The sequence below is a fragment of the Seriola dumerili genome, unplaced genomic scaffold (assembly GCF_002260705.1).
Source record: "Seriola dumerili isolate Sdu_G_001 unplaced genomic scaffold, Sdu_1.0 BDQW01000187.1, whole genome shotgun sequence".
In the NCBI taxonomy this organism is placed as follows: Eukaryota; Metazoa; Chordata; class Actinopteri; order Carangiformes; family Carangidae; genus Seriola; species Seriola dumerili.
Genome location: NW_019174442.1, coordinates 1,471,664 through 1,494,457, shown reverse-complemented (window position 1 = coordinate 1,494,457; position 22,794 = coordinate 1,471,664). Strand labels below are relative to the sequence as shown.

General features: G+C 40.6%; 1 protein-coding gene across 1 annotated transcript in view; it reads left to right on the top strand.

Annotated features, from left to right (window-relative positions):
* The window catches only part of LOC111227410 (potassium voltage-gated channel subfamily KQT member 5-like), a 97,101-nt gene extending 84,320 nt beyond the window's left edge, over nucleotides 1–12,781 (top strand). The window contains exons 10-17 of the mRNA XM_022752859.1: nucleotides 51–104; nucleotides 2,543–2,784; nucleotides 3,985–4,093; nucleotides 7,429–7,560; nucleotides 7,957–8,073; nucleotides 9,687–9,800; nucleotides 11,194–11,320; nucleotides 11,705–12,781. Of these exons, the coding sequence (XP_022608580.1) occupies nucleotides 51–104; nucleotides 2,543–2,784; nucleotides 3,985–4,093; nucleotides 7,429–7,560; nucleotides 7,957–8,073; nucleotides 9,687–9,800; nucleotides 11,194–11,320; nucleotides 11,705–12,781 (1,972 nt within the window). The remainder of the gene's footprint in view (nucleotides 1–50; nucleotides 105–2,542; nucleotides 2,785–3,984; nucleotides 4,094–7,428; nucleotides 7,561–7,956; nucleotides 8,074–9,686; nucleotides 9,801–11,193; nucleotides 11,321–11,704) is intronic.
* Nucleotides 12,782–22,794: the final 10,013 nt, after the last annotated feature.

Genomic DNA, 22,794 nt, shown 5'->3' with positions numbered 1-22,794 from the left:
CTCTATCTCTCCATTCTCTCCTCCATCCGTCTCTCCCTCCTTCGCTCTAGTAAGGGTCTAAGTAATGGGAGGCTCTTCAGAAGGTATACTCGGAAATATAGGAGGTACCTACAGTACTACCCAGCATCCTCTCTGCCCTGCCCTTGGCCCAATAACCTCTAAGAATGACTAACTAATAGCATGAAGGAGAACAAAGAGACCGAACGTTTCCTTCTTACCTCCCTCCCCAACCCTTTTTATCCCACCAAGGATTTTATCTGAGACGACCGCTGCTGCCTGCTGCCTGTCGAACGCGAACAAGACTTTACCATGTTACAAATTAAAGGGGAATTCCACCAAAACCAAAACCTTACACTGTAAAACGAGACATAGGAGACAATTTTAAAAAAAGTACTTCTTTAAGATAATGTACAGAACATTAGACATTAGAGTCAATTCTCTGGAAATGTTCTACTTTCTCAGTAAGACAGTACAGTAAGTTAAAACTCAGAGTGATACAAGGTCTAAATTCCCCTTTATTTTATATTTCTTAATCCATATTTGCCTCTCAGCCCAGCTAAAATGTCTCTGTCCTCTCTAGAAACTGTTCCTAGTCCAGCCACATGAGTATCTTTTTGTTTCACTCTCATTTTTCGTGAACAACCATCGATTCATAGCTTCATGGCACCAGAAGTTGGTTCTCTTTGAGGATGTTGTTAGAAGCTATAGTCCCATCACTTGTAAAAATAAAACGGTTCCATGACAAATTAGTAAAAAGGGATGTGAATAAAATGTCCCATTCATGAGGCTGGACCCAGTTTACCTTAAATTACCCCCAACAACACATGCTATATTTCTGCATATTTCAGCACATACATGTGCAGCTTTTCCTCATTTTACTGCATGCTCCCTGCATTACTGTTGCACTCCTCCTGTCAGTCATTTTTTGCCATCAGAGGTGGAAAGATTGATAATAGATAATTATTGGTGTTGCTAGAAGATCGATTCAGCTCCCTCCACTGTGTTTTAGAAAGAATTTGTGGCTGTTAGTGGAAACTGTACAAGATATAATATAACAGATTCAGAACAGAAAATGGCTAGAACATAGTGTTCAATGAAAATATTTAGCTCTGCTTTGCAAATTGGTGAAAATGTGTTGCCATGTGTTGTCATCTGGGAAAGTCAGGAAAATATTGGGAGAACACGGCAAATCTGTAAAAAATACTAAAACACAAAACTTCCCAAGGTCTGTAAAAGTTTTAGAATATACAAGGAAAAACCACTGCTGTTTAAGGGTTTAAAACTGAAATTCGGGTGATACAAAGGTCTGGAAAAGGTGTTAAACTGTGGCATGGAAAACGAGTTGGAACCCTGCATCTCTCTCTCTCTCTCTCTCACTGGTCTGCTGCATTGCATGCTGGTCTATTTGCCTCAGAAACAAACGGTTTACTGCAGTGGTTCTCGCTGATTGAGAACGTTCTGCATCCCCTGGAATGTTCCCAAAGATCTAGAAATTTATTTTCCATTTTTATAAACAACGATTGATTAAAATAATATTAGACTATTAAAACTGTGTGGTTTTAATAGTAATATAATAGTATTTACAGTAAGGTACACGGACTGATCTTAAAGTTACTTCACACAGCATTTTAACCATCAGTATATAATACCATGGTGTAAGTACAGTGAACATTTGAGACCAAAACAGAGGTTGTTTTGCTAAATTAAAACCACATTTCTGTTAAATCCTGTTGCTCCTGTTGATTGATATGTGAGTAATTTGCCATCACAATCTCGGAGAGATTTATCTCTTTTTACACAGGAGGAATGTTGGAAGGAACATTTTCCGAACAGAAAAAAATAAAATAAAATGTAATGATGGAAAACACCATTTTGAGGCTGTCAGAAGCTTCTCTCAATAACGTCTCATTTGTTTGAGGTCGGCTCAAAATGAATGTGAGGATGATATATTAATGTAACCACGCTTCACAAATCGCCTTTAAAAATCTCATTAGCTCTGTATTAAAATGTGAATACATGAATAGGTTACCGGCTGATCGGGTGGGGATTGCAGCACTTGAGGATCCAACACGGAGGGTTTGTTTTGGTGGCTTGGCGGACAGTCTGGCTTTGTTCTGGTGCTTTGGGCATGTCAGTTGGATGGATGATGTTTGGTCTGAAGGAAAAGACAGAACGCTGCCCTGTGTCTGCACTCTGAACTCTTCTCACTGTCTGAGGGGAAATTGGTGTTGACAGCATACCTTTTTTCTCTCTCTTCTTGTGTCTCTCTATCAACCCCAACCTCTGTCACACACTTTCTCTGTCAACTCCATCTTTCACTCACTTTTCCCCAATTCCCCTCACTTTCTCCCTCTCTGTCTCCCTGTCCATCTATCCCTGGATCATCACTGTTGATCCCTCTTCCTCCCCCCCATCCCTAAATCTGACTCTTTGCCTCTTTGAATGTTTTTCTCTCCTCTATCCTTTCTGTCCTCTTCTTCTCTCTCTCTCTCTCTCTCTCTCCACCTTTCCCTCTCTTTTTTTCTCCCCTCCCTCCCTGCAGTCAGAAGTTGAGTTTTAAGGAGCGGGTCCGCATGGCGAGTCCTCGTGGTCAGAGCATGAAGAGCAGACAGACATCCATCAACGACCGCCAACGCTGTTCCCCTGGCAACGAGGTGGTGGGCGGCGCCGAGCTGATGGGTGGGAGCCCGGCTAAAGTGCAGAAGAGCTGGAGTTTCAACGATCGGACCCGTTTCAGGCCGTCTCTGAGGCTGAAGAGCCAGACTCGCACTGCGGCCCCAGATGGTGAGCGGGACTGTGTGTGTACTGTAGGTCCGTCTAACCTTAAAGGGCAGCCAAGACAACACATGACAAATTACCTATTTTATATTTTATACAGTGTATGTAAAGTAACTTGATTTAATCTCTGAAACCTGCTGTGCAGCCAGGCTTTGTTCAAATCCACTGATATTCACTGGTATGACTTTATATTACAGGTCTGTAATTGCCTTCTAAATTCCTGTAATAATGTTTCCCAGAAAGAACCATGTAATTTGGTGCTAATCATTGGTAAAACAGCAATGGTGTTGAGTTGGTATGCTTCCAATTCAATTAACAAGCTTCTAGTCACTGCACTGTAGGTCATCGCAACATGCAAAAAAATAATTCTCTGGAAGTCGAGCACGGCATGAAACGCAGCACAGCTAACTGGAATAACTGAAATAACAGAACTTTGTCTCTATGTCTAAGTAATTAAAGTACCGGATTATATCTTAGTGGAGATCACAAAGTTTCCTAACTAGATGTCAATATGTCAGGCTGAATTTGGGAAAATATTGATGATGAAAACAATAAAAAGATAATAAGATGATGCACAAGACAATTAGAATATTTCCATTTGATGCAGTGTTTTCTGCGTTCTGAACATCATGTATTTATTTGTCATCCAGGTGGGTGTATTTTGGAAATCTCTTAACAGGCTTGAATGATAGACTTTCATGAAGCCCTTATGTACTTTAAATCATAATTCCACCATTCGTACTCTACAGAAACAGATGAAATTGCTGACTGTTTTAATGGCACCTCTGTTTCTCCCCTAATTCCTCGGTATCATTAATTTCAACACATTTTATAACCTCAAATCATTATTCACCCTCTTTCCATTTTCTCCTTGCTTTTCTCTAACTCTTTCTCCTTTTCTGTGTCTGTCTCTCTGTCTGTGTCTCCCACTCTCGTAATTGTTGGCAGCATTAAGGATATACTGTATATATCCTTTTCTCTCGCCTCGCATAGCTGAGTTGGCAAAACGCAGACCATTCCTAAAGATCCCATCCAAGCGAGGCATAAATTTTCACCTCTTAAAAGCCAAAATAGTATCAGTTTGAAACATTCTTGGAGACTCCTGTCAAGAGCCGCTATGCAGAAAGTGTTTTATGAATTTTAAGACTGGAAATGATTTTGCACGGCGCTACATTTATTGATGAAATGGCGGTCTGTCTCTCTCAGTGGACACAGGCATGACTACGGAGGATTCCTTTGATGAAAGGGGCTGCCATTGCGATGTTACAGTGGAGGATCTATCGGCTCCCCTCAAGGCTGTCATCAGAGCGGTCAGGTGAGCTCCTACTGCTGTTAGACTTTATATTTCAGGTCTTTTAGCCGATGCTTCCAACCAAAGCATCTTTAAATCACCACAGTCCTAGAAACGTTTCAAGAACTCCGAGGGGGAGTCACTCTTTAAACTTTTAACCAACAGCTATATCATCTTCTGCAGTTACATTAGGACTTTTATTCTGTCAACCACATCCACTCAAGTCGGATTTTCCACAGCTACTGTTTCCATTTGTTTCCTCCTTCTTTACAAGAAATAGTTTATTTTGAAGAAATATTAAAACAGGAGGAAACAGCTACCAGAGTATTTCTGGTCTGAGAGCAGCGACTTCCTGGAGTCTCCGCTGGGTGCCTGGCAACCTCATGGTGATGACAAGACTCCAGAAAGATATTACCCCAGGCTAAGAGATAGTCTGGCCCTGACCTGTTTCCTCCACCTGGAATCTGATGATCTATTGATTAGCTATGTGTGTTTGATGGTTTATTGGACTCAGTGGTATTACCGATCGACAGGATGGTAATGCCATTGAAGCCCTCCTGCTTCTCAGACTGACGGTGTTATTTATTTCTATTTACTTTGTGGCTTCTTGGAACTGATAAAGGGCATCCTATTGATCAATCACATAATTTAAACTCTTCCCTCAGGACTTTTTTTTTTCTCACACCTGTGTCCATAGATTCTGAAACCACACTGACAGCTCACTGAACTCAGGGGTCAACTGGTGATGTCACTGGTTGATGACCTTATAAGTAGTGCAATTGTTTCCTGAAGTTGAGCCCTTGCTGAAGTCAGGTCAAGTTTCCTATTGATTGATTGGCCATCTGTCTTTATGATCTGTATCTATTGATCAAAATGAGACTATAACTATATAAACTCAACCGCTCTGTGAAAATGTCACCAACTAACACAAGGATACACTACTACAGTGTAAGGAGCCAATAAGCTTCTATATGTACATGTACACCTGTGTTTTGTATTTTGGTTTCATACACACAAACGAGTAAATAAATCAGGTGAGGTAATAGTACTAATACTGGTGCTAGTAATCCAAATATATGTCTGTTGAAGAAGGTTATAAACATAATCCATAATGTAACACAAACAACACAGACCCCTGTCCTTCTTCCCCCCATGTCTACATGTAACTCTGGACGAGACAAACATACATGCCACCACGAGTGCTGCGGCTCACATGATGTTTGGTTTCCTCAAGCGATACTTTTTTAAAAATGTATTTCTCTATTTTTCTTCTCTTTTTCCTCCATCCCTCTGTCTTTATCTATATGACCTGCTGCTGGGTTGGAGGGGTTTTTCAGAGAGGGGTACAACAGAGTTTTTTGTTTTGTTTGTGTGAGTGTGTGTGTGTGTGTGTGTGTGTGTGTGTGTGTGTGTGTGTGTGTGTGTGTGTGTGTGTGTGTGTGTGTGTGTGTGTGTGTGTGTGTGAGTGAGTGAATGAATGACTATGGGTGTGTGTATGTGTTTCAGCAGAAACCTTCTGTCTTACACCGGCACCCTGTGAGCGAATGTTTTTCCGACTGGGGCCGACTGTTCCTCTGAATCCACTGCCTCTTCTCACCCTCTTCATATTCTTCATTGTCTTACAGGTTGTTTAGAAAAATTAAGCTCTGGTTCAAATATTTTCTATCATTTTCTAAAGAGACATGTCAGATGTTTTGTGAATTCTTCTCCTTATCGCGGTGAAAAGGCCTTTTTTCAACCAATGAAGCTGTTTGTGGTTTTCAGCTTTGAAGGCAGGGTGACAATGAGTCATAACTGTAGCTACATACCTGACGCCTCTGACATGTTTTCCTCATAAATGTGGTTTGAAACGGTAATACAAGATGAAAGTCCAAGCCAGGGTCGTTAGGATTTGCAGTTCGTTACCAACTAATCCTCCTCTGTCAGTTTCTGAGTCTGTCTGTAAACAAATATTTTGTATCTCACCAATCATCTAAAATGTTTCCTCCTGTATTACTCACTCCAGCCACACTTTTTTAATCTCTCTCTCTTCATTTTTTCCCTCCTTTTACCGTTAAATCATTCATCATACATGTATATCACTCAAGCTTGAGTTTGGGCATGTTTACTCAACATAGGCTGTTAAAGAGATTAATATAAGGAGTATGTATTTACATTTTTTTTGACAATATTATCAACACACATACAGATGCTGTCCATATGGACCACAAAATCTTTTCTATAAATAAGTTGTCTCATCTGCACAATTAGAGCAAGCAACGTACATGTGCACATCTGTTACTAAGATGTACATTTTTTCACACACTGAGCCTTTATGAATTCGTATTTCTAATTATCTTCAATAATGTTATTTGCTGTAATTCATCAGTATTCATCAGTCATCCTGTGATAACTTTCTTGACACCCATAGTGTACAGGTGGGGGTACCATCTGACCCCCACCTGTACACTATGGGTGTCAGGTGGGTATAACACAGTGTGTGTCACATCCATCTTTCTCCAAATCAGATTCGTAGTTTTTTTTTTTTTTACCATTGTAACAGAGTGTAGAAGTTATGTAACAATGTCCAGTGGAGTCTTTTTTGAATCTTTGACTCTTGACACAAGTCAAATCGCATTTTGTTTGTTTTTTTTTTGCAATGTCCCCATTTGCAGGTTTGAAAAATTCATCATGTAGAGCGCGCACACACACACACACACACACACACACACAAACACATGCGCACACACAGCACCTCTACCAGCCAACTCCAGCCACCCTGCCCACCCAGCAGGCCTCCTCCATGGGTAGCCGCAGCCCAGTGCTTTCCCAGGGTGTCAGGTTGAGCATTGGACACCCCCTCCCCTGTCAGGACTGTTATTACAGAGGGTCAACTGTCACCATTGTTTCCATTTAGACAGTGAGAAAAACAGGCAACTGGAGACAAGCAGAAGCCATCGGGGAATCTAAATGAATCAAGAGCATAGATCCCCTTACCTGTATCAATATTATTCACTCAGCAGTGGGTCTGCTCATCAAATACAGGCAGATAGAGGATTACACTTCAAAGTCATTCATTTTAGTTGTTGTGGATTTGACAAGAGGACCAGGGAGCTTTGGTTTCCTATTAGATACTCCTTGAGGTATTTGAGATTTTAATAATATTTTTTAATTACACAGCATAAGAAAAATTTGAAATAAAGCGAGGATCATTCTGTGGATTTCTCATAGATTCTGCTGCCATCTAGTGGTTAGTGGTAGTAGTTACACCCTTTTCCAAGTACGTCATTCCTTAGGTCTCTTGGTGTTACAATTCTCTGAACTGTGTGTGTGTGTGTGTCTGTGTGTGTCTGTGTGTCTGTGTGTGTCTGTCTGTCTAGGATCATGAAGTTCCACGTGGCAAAGAAGAAGTTTAAGGAGACGTTGCGTCCATACGATGTGAAGGACGTCATAGAGCAGTACTCGGCAGGACATTTGGACATGCTCTGTCGCATCAAGAGCCTTCAGACCAGGTCAGGACACACTGGAAGCACGCACACACACACACACACACACACACACACACACACACACACACACACACACACACACGCACTAGACACACACTCAATGCAAGTCTCAAAGAGCTGGTTTGTCTTCCTGCATTAAAAATCATTATTCTCTACATATTTAGGCCTTGTTCACAGGGTTCTGAGTTCGCCTTTCTTCCTGCTGTCTGATATGTTTCCATAAATGTTGCTGCAGCTCCTGTTAGTTCTATAGAGGTTATAGATAATTCATAGATAATCCTTTTAAATAAAGATTTTCCATTTTCCACCTTCATCTCACCTCCAACTACTGTATGTCTTTCTTACCAAGAGTGTGTGTATGTACAGTATGTGTACATGTGTGTCCCCTCTCTCTCCCAGACTAGACACTGTAGTGGGTCCCCCTCCAAGGCCTTTCAGCAGTCGCGTCAAGACCTTTTCCTCTCCCTCCCTGCATTTATATTACAGCCAGGCCCGGAGGAAACAGTCTGCACCGGGGTTAGACCTGCCCTGTCACCTGCCTGCCGACTGCTCCCCTACTAACTTCACAAAACTGTCGTACTTGGGTCAAACAGCGTGCATTCACCTACCTTTGGATATATCGAGAAAAAAAAAAAAAAAGAAGCTTGTAGCTGCTTGTAAATAATACATTTGCACAGAGGATGATTTATAGATTAACCATGATGAAATGTTAAACATGAACTCAACATTGTGCCGACAATCAAGCTGCTGTGTAAACTTTTTCACACGTGCTTTTCAGGCATCAAACGTACGCCTTCATATGCCTTCCCATTTGCTTCAGTCTGCATGTATTCCCAGACAGGTGGGGTTTACTGAAAGTGAGACTGTATAATTTTGCCAGAAAGGCCTCCACCTACAAGTGCTATTTGACCCAAGTCTGGCTGTGGTTTAATTCTTCAAAACATGCTTCAGCTCTATCGCAGAGGTCGTTGGGCAGCTCAAACATTGGATTATGAACTTAGTTTTACAAAGTTCATGATACAGATGTGACATGATGGGTAGAAAGTATCTGGCTGTGTTGGTCTGGGACCCACCTGTCAATACTTGTAATTCATGTTTTTCATTTCACTTTTCCAACAAGGGAAATGCTCCTTTAATTAAGCCTTTTGTGGTTTTCTTATTTGGGTATGAGGGTATGAAAAGTGCTGTACAGTGTTTAAAATGTGATAATCCTGATTTGAGCCACTTGAAGACCTCATGTAGAGTTTGATGTGTAAGTGTCTACAGACATAACAAGAGCTACTCATTGCTATTTTTACATTATAGCTGCATTTCATCATCTTTTAAAAGCCCCAGTTGAGAAATTTAATAATTTGACTTGTTTATTCAAATTAGATTTTTGTCATCTTTTGTAACTCATGATGGAAAAACAATATTTTTCTTTACTTCAGGCTGTGTCACATATAGAAGCTTTAGTTTTGGCATTTCATTTGACAATGAAAAAAAATTACAGGCAAAACTAGACAGCAGGGGGCGCTACAATGCAGTGATGGACTGAGACTTTGTAAGAGGAAGTCTGTTTTTATGTCTTGGCATAGACTGATATGGTGTTTCGTAATGAACTGCAGTTCTGTAGATGATGTTTTTCACAGTAGTAACATAGTGCTTGTTTTCTGTATCTGTGTGTATGTATGGAGTGTGTCCGTTGGCTGTAGATACACACAGACCACCGGAGTGCTGCGGTGTACATCTACTGCATCTCTAGACTTTGTCTTTACATAGGAGGTTTTCACAGTTTTGCTCTGTGGATGATAGAACAGCAGATGTAGACCTAATGTCATGACAAGAAAAGTGCAAAAATTGAAGCATGTTTTCATCAAATGATGTCAATCCAATTAAAACTATTGATGATTACTAATAATCACTGGCCATTAATGACAATCTAAAAATATGACTATCAATATTCACCTTCAAAAACCCACATCCAGCCCACTTTTTCATCTCTTCCGTCCTCTCTGTGTATATCTATATGCCAGTTGTTATTTATTGTCAGTGAGTGGGTGACTGATTTGTTCATTTGTCCACCTGTACGTCAAACCTCAATGTGTGAAAGAGAGATGTATCTGACCGAGTATTTCTCCTGTCTTCAGACAGGCCAGTGCAGCGGGCTCTGGTCCCGGCCTGAGTAGCCGACCCAGGAACATGTCCTCTCCTGCCCTGCATTATTATTACAGCAACAACAGGAAGAAGCTCCCTGGCTCGGGGTTACTGTCATTTCACTTCATTTGAGTTTTGCCCACAGTATAATCACATTAGTTCCCTCTGTGGTGACCATTAGTTTCCTTGCAGTCCTGTGAATGGTTTGACTGACTGTGAAATGTAACAATGTAACCTAGCAACTCATTAGGATTAACTTTTCTTACAGTACCAGAAGGGTGGAGTTTGCACGAGATCATGCAGTGAGTCCTAGAAGGTTAAGACAATCACACAAAATAGATACTGAAAGTGAACGGCTTATTAAAGTGAAATGCACGTTACTACAGTTTATACAAAATTGCATTATTCCAATGTGTTAAACTCCACCCACTTGGTAAGTTTTTAATTAACCCTGTCTGACACATAAAAACATTTTTTATTTAATGCAAATGTATAATAATGTGTATACACGCAGACAAACACACCGTCGCTACATTAGGTCTCATGCAGTTCCATAAAGGGGAAGGATTATTGTGTGGGAGTGTTGACTTATGTGTGCAATTATGGCTGTGTAATTAATTCATGTAGTTTGAAGCAGAGAGAACAAAGTAATCAGTGTGGTATATTTGCATGCTGAGGTGTACAATCATTAACTTTACTAATTCAATATTATTATAATGCCAAAGAACAAGGAGGGTGATCTGATCAATGCTCTGACATTAAAAAGGCCGGCTACAGGTTCACTGGTAATTTGAATGGAGCACTGCATTTTTCATTTCACTTGATTTTCCAAATGGAAAATGTTTTTGTTTCCCTCTTTCATTTTGTTTTTTTATTTATTTTTTTTTAATCTTGCTGAAATGAGACTGGGACTGTCACATACAGTTCATCAACATATGCGTGTTATTTCAGGGGATTATCCTGTATGTGCTGCGAACATTTTCTGGTCTGATGCATTTATTTAAATCGAAAAAGGCCTTTTCAAGATTACCTATAACAGTAACAATATGGTCTTTGGTGTGAATGCACTGTATTATAAAGCTAATTTTGAAATGTAGTGCTCAGAAATAATTTTCACTCTTACTCCCGTTCCTTATACTTTTGGAAATGTGGTTTTCACATGTGATTTTTTTCACCCTTCAAGTTCAAGAGCCCATGAAACCCATGCAAACTACATACTGTGTGAAATCTAATCTGAAAATGTAGTTTTTCTTTCGTCCTGAAATCTGACATGTTGGAGATACAGGGTTTTCAAATAACAGCACTGATACAGCCAGGCCATGTGTGCTGTGTGTTTTACTAACTCTCATCTTAACATCCTCATGTTGCTTTAGGTGTGTTGCCTGACTTGGGATCTGACTTGGGATAACCTGAAATGAAGCTCGGGTGCCTACTCATATTACAACGTCATCATTTTCTAATACTTTAACACAAGTGTGTCTGTGTGTGTGCGTGTATCAGGGTGGATCAGATCCTGGGAAAAGGCCAGATACCTGTGGATAAAAAGATGAGGGACAAACTGCACCCAGATGGAGACTCTCTGGAGGGCATGAGCATGCTGGGACGTGTATGTAAGGTGGAGAGACAGGTGAGTTTAGAAAAACAAATCAGAAAAGGGAAAAACTACATCAGCACTAAGCTTTAAAAATGGATTTGGAAGATTTTATTACCCTATAATATTAATGATATATCTGCAAAGGGCTGATGCAAAGGTTGGTTGATCAATAACAGTGACTCAGGAATTATTTTGCCAGGTACTGACTTGTCTGGCTCTTAAAAGTCAACTTTCCAGTCTGACATCTGCTTTGGAAACAACTGCCAGAGATCTGTCAATGTTACTGGAAAATTCCATGTTTGAAGATAGAGGTCAATAAAAATGCTCAGTGGCCCTTTATGCTTCACTCTCTTGCTTGCTCTCTCTCTTTGCCTGCCTCCATGTTCTCACTCTGTGACCCTTTGCTTTTGCCCCCAGGTAACGTCCATCGAGTCAAAGCTGGACTCGTTGCTGGACGTTTATCGCCAAGTTCTGCAGAAAGGCTCGTCGGCTCTCACTCTCTCCTCCCTGCCTCTGTTTGAGCTGGACAGCCAACGGCATCGCAGCTCGGACTACCAGACCTCCATCATTGGCAGGGATCTCCCCTCGCCCCAGGGAGGTGATCCGGTTCGAGGCGGAGGAGATAACAGCGGGGGCTTACGCCGCTCGCTTAGTGCCAACCCCAAAGGCCTGCGGCTCATCCTGGCACCCGCTGATGACGATGGTCCCCCAGACTCAGCACCTCCCTCTTACCCCCCGTCCACAGCCTCACTCTCCCCATCACCCCTGCTACCACCCGATAGCCCCTACCCAACCTTGGTCACCCCCAATGGCACCTCTAAAAGAGCACACTTCCCTGACCTGCCACCCCCACCTCCCTCAACTGGGGGTTTCACCCTCCAGCTACCGCCCATGGTGCACCCCTCCCACCTCCGATGCCCCGCTGACTCCGTCCCAGATGATCTGACGGATGGAGTGACAGCAGACAAAAAGAGCCTGGGCCCCTCTGTCGTGGGATCCAGTGTGAATGCTGACCAGGAAGGGGACAGTGAGGCAGGCTCTGTCCAGGGAGGGGTTCAGCTGCGGGAGAAGCCTGCCTTGAAATCTGAGGGGGTCTGGAGGAGGCACATGAGCCTGGAGGTTAACCCCCTGCTGCTGCTTTCATCTAGCCCAGACGAGAGACCTTCAGACTGGGAAGGCGGTCTCGGGAAATCCCTCTCCGTGCACAATCTCAGCCAGCCTTTGACCAGCCGTGCCCCTGGTCTCAACAACAACAACAGCAGCAGCAACGGTAGCGAACGTGGCAATGCCCACGGTGACCTTAGCAACTGGGACGGAACAGAACTCTTCATTAGTGAGTGCAAGCTAGAGCCAGCGGAAGAACATTTCAACTTCCTGTCCCAGGGACCTGACAGCAGCCCCTCCGACCTTTTACAGACTGTGGACGAGGCGACCTCTGGACCTAAGGGAAACTCCGAGTTTCTCAGTCAGTCCCCACACATACAGCTGGCATAACTACACACACACACACACACACACTGACACACACTCTCGCATACTGTATGTACACACCATTGTTGGGGAAGCCAATTTTAAAGTATTTTTAAAGGACACTAAACGGATTATGTTTCAAATTGTACGATTTAATTCTTTGTATGCGGACAAACAGTGTTTTTATATTTTGTCAAACATGATTATGTCCACTTTCATACATGCTTTACACTTTTTATGGGCTTCGAAAAAAGAAAAGACATCAAATGTATAAGGATGTATAAAATATGTATGCAAGTGGCCAAATTCATGTAAGACAAAATACACAAACAATACACAAATGCAAATAACCTTCCTTTAAGAGAAATAGATTTGCCCTTTTTCTAACGATGTGGAGAAAGGGTAATTTTATTAATTTTATACAAACAAGTTGATGTTTTTCATATTCAAGCTCATGCGATACAAAAAAAGGATGCTGATAAATAGATAAAAAATTGAGTTTTATTTTAGATGAAGAACAAGGAGGGAATGTTTGACACCTGCCTACTAGACATTAGAGTGTAGACGCAAATCAGATAATTTGGTTCATCACAAGAAGAGCTGTGAGCTAGTGACCTAGTTTGGGCTCATCACTGAAAGAAGCAGGAGTCTTAACTTTTCATTGTAGAAATTAAAGGATATATAATCTGATTTGTGCTGACACTGACAATTAAACAAATAAAAACAGTAGAAAATACTATATAATGCTATCACAGCCGAAACTGGTTAAGTCACAAAAATCAAAAGTATAGCTGACACTTGATTAAGCCACTGCTAAATTATAGGTCAACCACTTCTTTCTTGATGTGGTGAAACCAGTGCAGAGCAGGTACATGCACGCACACACACACCCACACTCTTTCACACACACAAATACACACAAATGACACACATGACCACCGACCACAGAGTTATCTGAGAGGAGCCAACTTGATAAAGAGCTGAGACTGACTTTTTCACTTATTTTTTTCATACAAGTGCTTGTGTCCAGAGACTTTCTTGGAAGAAAAGGAGAGTCGCTCACTCTCCGTAGTCAATGTCTGTCTTTGGCAAATGTAAAATGTCATCCTTCACTTATGCTTTCATACATATCACTGCATGGACTGTTTCTGAACAAACGAATGAAAGGAGAATAATGTTGATTAGGTGAGGCCTGGTGTAATGGGAATAGCTGAATTATATAAAAGAGTTAAAGGTCAGACCCTTAGCATGTGTTCAGACTACAAGCATCTCATTCTGTTCATTTCCTGCAGCCACAGAAATGTTAGTCGATGTTTATATGGTTGCTGTGTGTCATCTGTCGGCAGGTTGTCAGTAAATTTGGATGCAGCAAGCCTATTGGGAAAATGGCCTATCAGCAGTCACTCAAGACAAGTGTTGGACCGTGTCCCACTCTGTTTGGACGGTATCCTAGTGAGGTAGTTGCTAATGGTCTGAATGCTGAATTGCAATAGGATTATTGAGTGGGCTTTCTCAGCCAAGCATGAGATGCTGCATGTCTAAGCTGCTGCAATACTTAAATCAAGAGCAGTCACACTCTCGCTGGGGGCCTGGATGCCCTTTTGCATGTTAAAGTAATGTTTCCTCCAAACTTTGAACACAAAGGTACAAACAAAGTCTGCCTATATGAACATTATTATATTCTAATTTGAACTAATTTCATAGTAGTTACAAACCTGTGCTGCTAATTATATGGATAACCCACTTACTATTAATTGTTATAATGCACAAGGCCATTTAATGTTTGTTTTTTGACAATCCCTACCTTTTTACTGGGTGCTGGTTGCATCATGCATCAAGGCTGCTGAACTGACCTTATTCCCTCCTCCCACTCCGGTGTAGTCTGGTGTTACAGGGCAAAATGTGCAGTGCACAGACTCCATTTTTAACACAGCAGGTCAGTTTCACCTGAGGAACCCGTGATAACAATACACCATGTCCCACGGTGTCCCAAAATGCAGTGCTGTTGATCTAGTATGCATATGTTACTTTATCCATGTGCCCATTCTGCTGCTAACAATGTCAGAAAATGTGATATATTCACATAATAAAAGAGAGAATGAGACGAGAAAAGTCCTCAGTGATATTCTCTGTGACCTCAGCAGTTTCAGCATTCAGCTGAAAAGTTGAATGCTGTTATCCAGAGCAACATTGGCAGGAGAAAAACTGGATGAACTAAAATCTGACCTGAGACTGAGAGTACAATTTGGCTGTTTTATGGCCTCATGCCCCCCAAAACTGTATGTATAATTTCACAGGATTTTTGTTTTTGAATGTGCATGCACTTCCTCCTCACCACATCAATCATAATTTCAATATTTAACCATAAAGGGTTTTTTCTTAAATAAGTTTAAAAATAACTGTGGCCACATTTATATTTTGGTTGCATTTCGCCCATATTCATCTAGAGAAGTTACGTTTTCACTGGCCAATTAATGAAAAATGGTGTGCTGCAGGTGTCTTATATGACACTGCCCTAACACTACACTTAACAGGAGCATTGTTTTCATTGCTATCCTGCTTGTAGATGGGTTGACTGTTCTTGAATGAGAATTATGCACAAAAATATGGCAGCCATCTTAATTTTTGTCAGCCATTTCAATTTGTTTTTGCACGTTTACGTCTTAAGGGATACGTAGTCACAGCTGTCTTAAAAATGTTTTTTAATGTGTTAATGACAAACTTTATTCATCATTATTTTCAGTTATATTCCCTTTGTTTTGAATGGTGAGTAAGTGCATTGCTTAGCAAATTAATGTTCTGTAGTAGAATATAACAAGTATTATCTTCTAACAAATGACAATTGTAAACACTTGTAGGTTGATTTTGAAATACTCTACAGCCCATGCAGGAGTTTTTCTGGTATAATATATTATCAACATGAAAGCACAGTTGTTTTTAGTGAGTTTGAGGAGCCTGAAAATGTGACATGGTAGTTTAATGCTTATTATTGGATAGATTTGTTGCAGTTCTTGAGTTTTGCTGCATGTGAGAAGAGGCCAACCAAAACTGTCATTTACTTTGGAGCAAGATCGAACAATAATGAGGAGAGCCCATGGACCAGTAGCCAGTTGGGAAATTGGATGGATTATTCCTCATATAAAACATGCTCATTTTTGCAATCTGTAAATTGCTTAAGGGTGCCTTTCTTGCAAATGAAAATTATTTTATTTTTTCTCCACAGGGCTACAAAGGTCTAGTTTGCCTACAGCCTATGGCATACTGTATAGCCGAAGTCAGACTGCTCATTTTGAGGTGGGCGTCCAGTTCACTTAAGTCATGTAGCTTCAGCCACAGACTTTATATGGCTTTGATGGCTAACAATACCATTTCTCTACTGCTTGAACAGTAATTTATTACACAACTGGCCTTAAAGCTTGATAATGTTAACATTATTATTTCTTTGAAATTAATTTATTAAAGTGCACATTATGTTCTCTGGATGAGAAATGCAAAAATAATTTTATTATTCATTAATAAAGTACGAATTAACTAAAATGTTTTGGATTTTGTGTCTTCTTTAGTAAGCAAACTCATCAAGCAAGTAAAAGTTAGCATGGCTAAAAAGTCACAATGTCATGTTGCCTTTGGGGAATGAGGATTTTATATTTTCAGGATGGTGGCTAACAGTGTAAAGACTATTGTGCAGGGGCGGAGCCAGACATTGTAAACATTTGGGGCTTAACCCCAACTTCACTCTATATTCAGTGGACATGCTCCCCTGGGGATTTTTTGCCCCCATTCACAGCAGCTGCATGCACTATTGACTGTATGAAGCCATTTGTACGCTGTGAGAGTGAATGGTTGTCTGTCTCTGTGTGTTTGCCCTGCGATGGACTGCGACCTGTCCAGGGTGTACCCGCCGCCTTCGCCCAAAAGATGCTGGGATAGGCTCCAGCCCCCCGCGATCCTACTAGAGGATAAGCGGTAGAAAATGAATGAATGAAAGCCATTTGTACATCATTTGGGGAAATGCCCCCCCCCCCCGCCCTTTCACCCCCGCACCCCACACCAAAAAAAAATCATCCAGAGCCTGCATCATATTTTAGATCTAATTGTTCTCTGTCTCCATCATTCTGAAACCACAACACAACACATTTTGACAATGATTCATTTTCACTACTGCCACATAAAAAGAGTTACTATTTTGAATTAACATGACATAGGTGGGGAATGAATTTAACTTAAACAGCATCACTAATCTTGACACCTATTTATGTTGCACTATGCTGGTTCACAGATTTAATGTTTAGATGACAAATCTGCATTTAAATCCAGACCATAATAATATGTACTGCTCTAACTGAGCAGATGTGGATCCACAAGAAGGCCAAGTAAATGTCTTCAATATTAGGCCAACAGAAAAACATTTACTCAATAATATGTCATTTCTTTAAGGAATAGCATCATAGCATAAACAACATGGACATGCACTGTAATATTATCATATAGTATTTTATTTGATCTACACAAGATCCCTCTGTTCTCCTTTCCTTCTCTTGTCTTCTTCTCTCACTCTCTCAGCTCCATTCATCTGTCTCTGGAAATGTCCTCCACTCAAAGAAAATATAAAACAAAAAGAGTCTTAACATTTCTGATTATAAACTGATGATTTAAAAATATTAAATGCATATCTTATTCTCTTAGGAATGTTCACAGCAAGAGTGAGTGACATCACACAGAGTGAGGAGAAGCTGTTCAACTGCTCTGAAAGATTTGACACAAAGTTTACAATAACACTAAATGCGGCATATCACAGTGCATCTTTGTGTGATTTATGCCCCGGTAAAACGAGCCGCTACCACTGCCCCACACAGACAAACAAGTGACAAGGAAGTGACGTCTTAACTGATGACCTGCCTTGATGAGAGGTCTGACAGATTGCATTTTCATTTTCATTTTGACCCCAAAAGAGCGTAGCGACATGTAAATGTAAATGCAATGGACTGTGGGCTCTGTTTGTGTATTGTATGTGAATATTGTCACTAATCAGGTTAAGTCTTTAGAAATTAACTGTCAACAGTTTTTTTTTATTTTAATATGGTCATAGAACGCCGACATGAGTATGAGAAAATAAAAATGCAAATTGGATTACTGCATTTTCTTTTTAATTGTCTTTACTTTGCTGGACTGAAGAGCAGCAGGAGAACAGGTGTGTTGGCTGGGCAGCTCACACAGGTGCCTTGAGTGTTCTTTGTTCTGTGTCCTGAGCTCATTCTCTGTTTGCCCTTCAGCTGAGCTGGTTCCCTCTGTCATTTCACCTTTGTTCCTGAGTGCGTTGAGTGAGTTCATTTCACTACATTTCCTCAAATCGTTTTATTTTGTTGTTAAGTAGTACATCTAATCTCCTTGGTTTGTTCTCATATGATTATATATTTAGAGTGAGAAAGTATTGATGTACTGATTTTGATTTAGAATTGTCTGTTGCTTTATTCAACATAATATGATAGAATTTGACCTGTACGTATGCTTTCTTTTATTTGTGGAAATATAACCTCTCAGCTGTAACCAGTTGCACCTGAATGACCGACTCCAAGGAAAAGATTAAAAACTTTCAAATGGAACTTGCTGACTGCTTCTCCTGCTTTGCTCATATTCATAAGGTCAAGTCCAGTGTAATCCTAGAACACATATGTGTGTAAAAAATTACAATGCTGTCACAGGATTACATTTTCATTTTCTAGTTTACACGATCATCTTTATAAAGTCCCCAATAGGCTTCTATAAAGACTTTAATATTGATAATTTTAGTCTGTTATTTTTCTGCACCAGATGATTTGAGGATGGAACACTGTGTCATAATCATGGATTGTGTATTTAAAGGAGAACCCAACACTTTTTTAAGAATTCACGTTTCTTATTCCTGTGCCCCAGAACAGATTGGTGAATATTTGTGAACATGCAGCACTCTCCTCTAACGTTAGAAACCAAAGAAACCTTAAAATATGCAATGTCATCCCATTTTACTCTATAACAATGAAAGGGGCCCTGATGCTCTGAGGCCATAAAATGTTTGTGTAATTTCTTACACCAAAATTAGTGTTTCAAATCTTATGCTTTATATCCAATTCAAAATCTGAATGAAACCTGTTAGGAGGTACTCTACACAGCTACTGTAGATTTTAGGGTTAGTGCGGTAACTTAGTGGCTCAAAGTAATTTTTACCTGTATAACTTCAGTAGCCTGACTGATGAAAGCAAGCCTTTGACTTTTTGTTGTTGTGTGATTATTAGTAACTTGATTTTTTTTTTCTGGACTTCATGTTGTTAGTTGTTGGACTCGTTTCGAGCTAGGAGTCCAACCCGTAGACTGTAAATAAAGAGGGACGTAGTCTCCGTGACGTCACCCATAGGTTTTCTAAAGAGCGGTTTTGATGCTCAGAGTGGGTCGTTCCGTCGTCGCCATCTTGCCAGTACCTCACTCAGTCGAACGCCCAGCTAATTCAAAAATGGGCAAAGAGAAGAGGCGCGTGTCGGGCCGAGACTTTGGTGCATGCCGGCTTGTGGCAGGCATACGCTCACCCGCCTGTCACTCAAAGTGGCACGCCCTCAATTCTCCATAACTTTAAGCCTTAATAAAATGTAAACAGGTGAGTTATATAAAAAATTCACCCCCGCACAGTTGTCACGAAGGAGGAAATTACCAAAACTGTTTTTTGTAACAGGCTGTAAACATGTTTATTTCTGCTGTAAAGTTAGACATTTTAACACGGGAGTCCATGGGATTGACTCTCTTTTGGAGCCAGCCTCAAGCGGTCATTCGAAGAACTGCAGTTTTTGGTACTTCCGTGTTGGCTTCATTTTTCAGCCTCGGAGGTTGCCACTTGGTTCAATCGCACTTAAGCCGGATCTCTCGGCCCAGACCCTGCCGAGTCTTTCACAGGATAACATGAATAACAGCAGCATAAGAAAAGTAAACTGGGGAACAAACAAACACAGAAACTTTTCAAACCTGTGACAATATCGGAAGTCACGTGAACAAGAAACGGGGCGTGCAGGGAGGAACCATAGGGAGGAACCATAGGGAGGAACCCAAACACACCGCAGCGGGCTGCTTTCACAGACGGCCCACAGACGGGGACTGGGAGGAAAGCGCGCCAACAATGCTTCACATAAGACGCCAAAACCATCATGGCCGCATTGCACTGAACCCTGGCTCTGTGTACAGTCTGCGGTCAGTAAGTGAAAGACTAAGAATACCCAGGCTGTTATTTCCTCTTTGCTCGACGAAATCAACTGCTAGGTACCGAAGGTAAGTCCGACGGGTCGGAGGCTTTGAATTTACTTTCCCAGCAAAATGGTTTAAGAAAATGTTAATTTCTTGATGCTTCATGTGAACAGTGCAACATCTACTTGCCTGAATGTAAAATATCCAAACGCAAACGTTTAACAACGTTTGAGTAAAGGAAATCATGATCGTATGTATGTATCCGGAAAGCACACACACCACACCAACCAGCTGCCCCTTTGCTGCTGACTCTGCTTGCCAGGGATAGAAAATAAATAAATTTTTAAAATGTGCTCCAATGCCTGTTCCTGTGGTCTGGAGCAGTGTCCGGCCCACTGCACCATCGTACTGATGATACAGGTACACATGCTAATCAGATCTGCTAGTTACTTTAGCTTAGCAATTAGCGATAGCTTCTCTCTCCCTCTCTTGCTCGGTGTGGCTTGGACCAACAAGTGAGCTTGTTCATCAGAGTGTGGTCGTGTTGTAACTTTAGTGTAGAGATGTTGATGTTTATTACATCTTCAGCGATGTCTGTTGTTTTACCTTAGACACACAGCTCTGCTCACTAATGCAACTGCTATAGTCTGTGTACACAGCAGCCTTCAGTGAAAAGCTATTACTCTGACGTGTAACAAATCAGATGGTGCTGTGGCGGGACACTGCTCCACACCGCAGGTGGCTGCATTAGAGCCAAAGTAGCACATTTTTAAATTAATTTATTTTCGAACCCTAGCAAGCTTCAGCCTGAGCTGCATTGTTGACCACCATAATGCATTTTGCCTCCACCTGTGTCCTTAGTTCTTCTTTTATGTTTATTGGTTCTTGGCGTGTCACCTTGTGGCAGCAACTTCCGGTTAAAAGGGTGGTGCCTACTGGATACATACATACATACATACATACATACATACATACATACTCACGCTCACAAATACATACACACTCAAGCCCACACGCACATACATACTGAATATATATTTGTATATACAATATATATTTCTATGTATGTACATGCATAACTGTATGTATATGTATGATAGTATACATGTATGTGCAAGTGCTTAGAACCAGTATATTAGTATGTGCAAGTGAAGTATTCAGTTTTGGCCTAGGCGGCTTCTTATAAGGCTCAATGTCTTGGTTTTATGTTAAGTGTGAAAACTGAGTAAGTCAATATGCTCTGTGGGCAAAGAACATGTAGCTTTACTTTTAAATGTCAGCTTTGCTTGTGTTTGAACTAATTTTAAGTAAAAATAAATGATTCTCAATATTATATTATGAAGAGCTGCTTAATGTCCTTGTTTTAAAAAGATGATGTGATTGAAATCTGTGCACAAATGATATCAGTGGTGAGGTTACACAAAGACAATGAAAGCTGAAGTACTTTTGTTAATGTGTGTACTAACACAGTACACACATTATATCAGAAAAGCACTCATTGTTCCCACACAGTGTGTGACACTACAGGTACAAATACAAATTTTGACCATGTTTTTGTATGTATATGTTTTTTATCCCTGAATCTGATTGGACAATGACAGTACAATTACAAAACACTAACTTTTTAAAAATCTTTCTAGGATTCCTCTTAACAGTACCTGCAGTTGGAGCTGTGTGTGGCCACCTCTTTTGAAACTGATGGAAGCTTCCTGCATAACTTGCACCTGTCTGAGTTAATAATAGTAAGTGAAATGAATTTTAAGTAGAAATGTCTTTTAAATACTATTTTGCAAAGAGCTGTCTAAATTGTCCTGGTTTGCCCTGCAATGGAAAGTCATTATATTAAGTATAATTATGTGTTTTCATAGGATACCAGAACCCACCTGTGGTCCTCCACAACCAGCAAGAAATGGTAAGTCATTGGCATGACTACACCCCATACCTGTATGGGCTCAAATTAGGGTCAAAGGATTTTGTTCACAAATAATTCCAAATGTAGCTGTAAATGAAACTTTGTAAACCTTTAAAATAAATCTGCAGGAGAAATTCAACATGTGAAGAAATTATGCATGTGTAGAAGGGATTTGTATTTGTAAAAAAAGACTGATTTTAAATGTCATTAAATGCACATTTACAGTGACCTCTTTTTGTATCGTGTATGTTTGCATAATTTTTCATTTATTCTTTCTGACATGTTTTCTGTGATTACAATGAACTCAATGATAAAGAAATGACACCAGTTATCTCTTTACAGGTGGGATGGGTATGGAATGTGGTCTATTTACAATGCATCTCCATCAGCATCACAGTGCACAAAACCCAGCATCCTGCTTTCATTCCCTCAGTATGCAACATGAATGTTTACTGTCAACCTGGCAACGGGTGCCGGTTTAGTAGTAGTTAACGTTAGTTTAGCTTATACATATTAACAATGAACAATAGACTTGCAATAGTTCATTTCTTAAAACAAATAACACCAACAGCCATACTATTATAGACCTTAACCAGGTCCTATCACTTAATTTCTTACAACCGTTAACATATTGCTCGTTACTTGTCGCCGAGTATTTGGGGAAATAAAATTGCTCATAGAGACTGCATGCTCTTACTTTGAAAAGTGGAAATGGCGTCCTCAGTAGGCGATCACGTGTTTCCCGAAAGCGGCTGGCCCGAGCGATACAAGTCGATTTTCGTTCAGTCTGGCAGAAAGTTTGGCTCAAACTCCCTGTGTGTAAAATGTGAATCCATCCACAAAGGCCTTTTCACTTCACAAATAAAAAATTGGTTGTTAAATTTAGCTTTTCACTCCCCTTATGATATCTTCACCTATC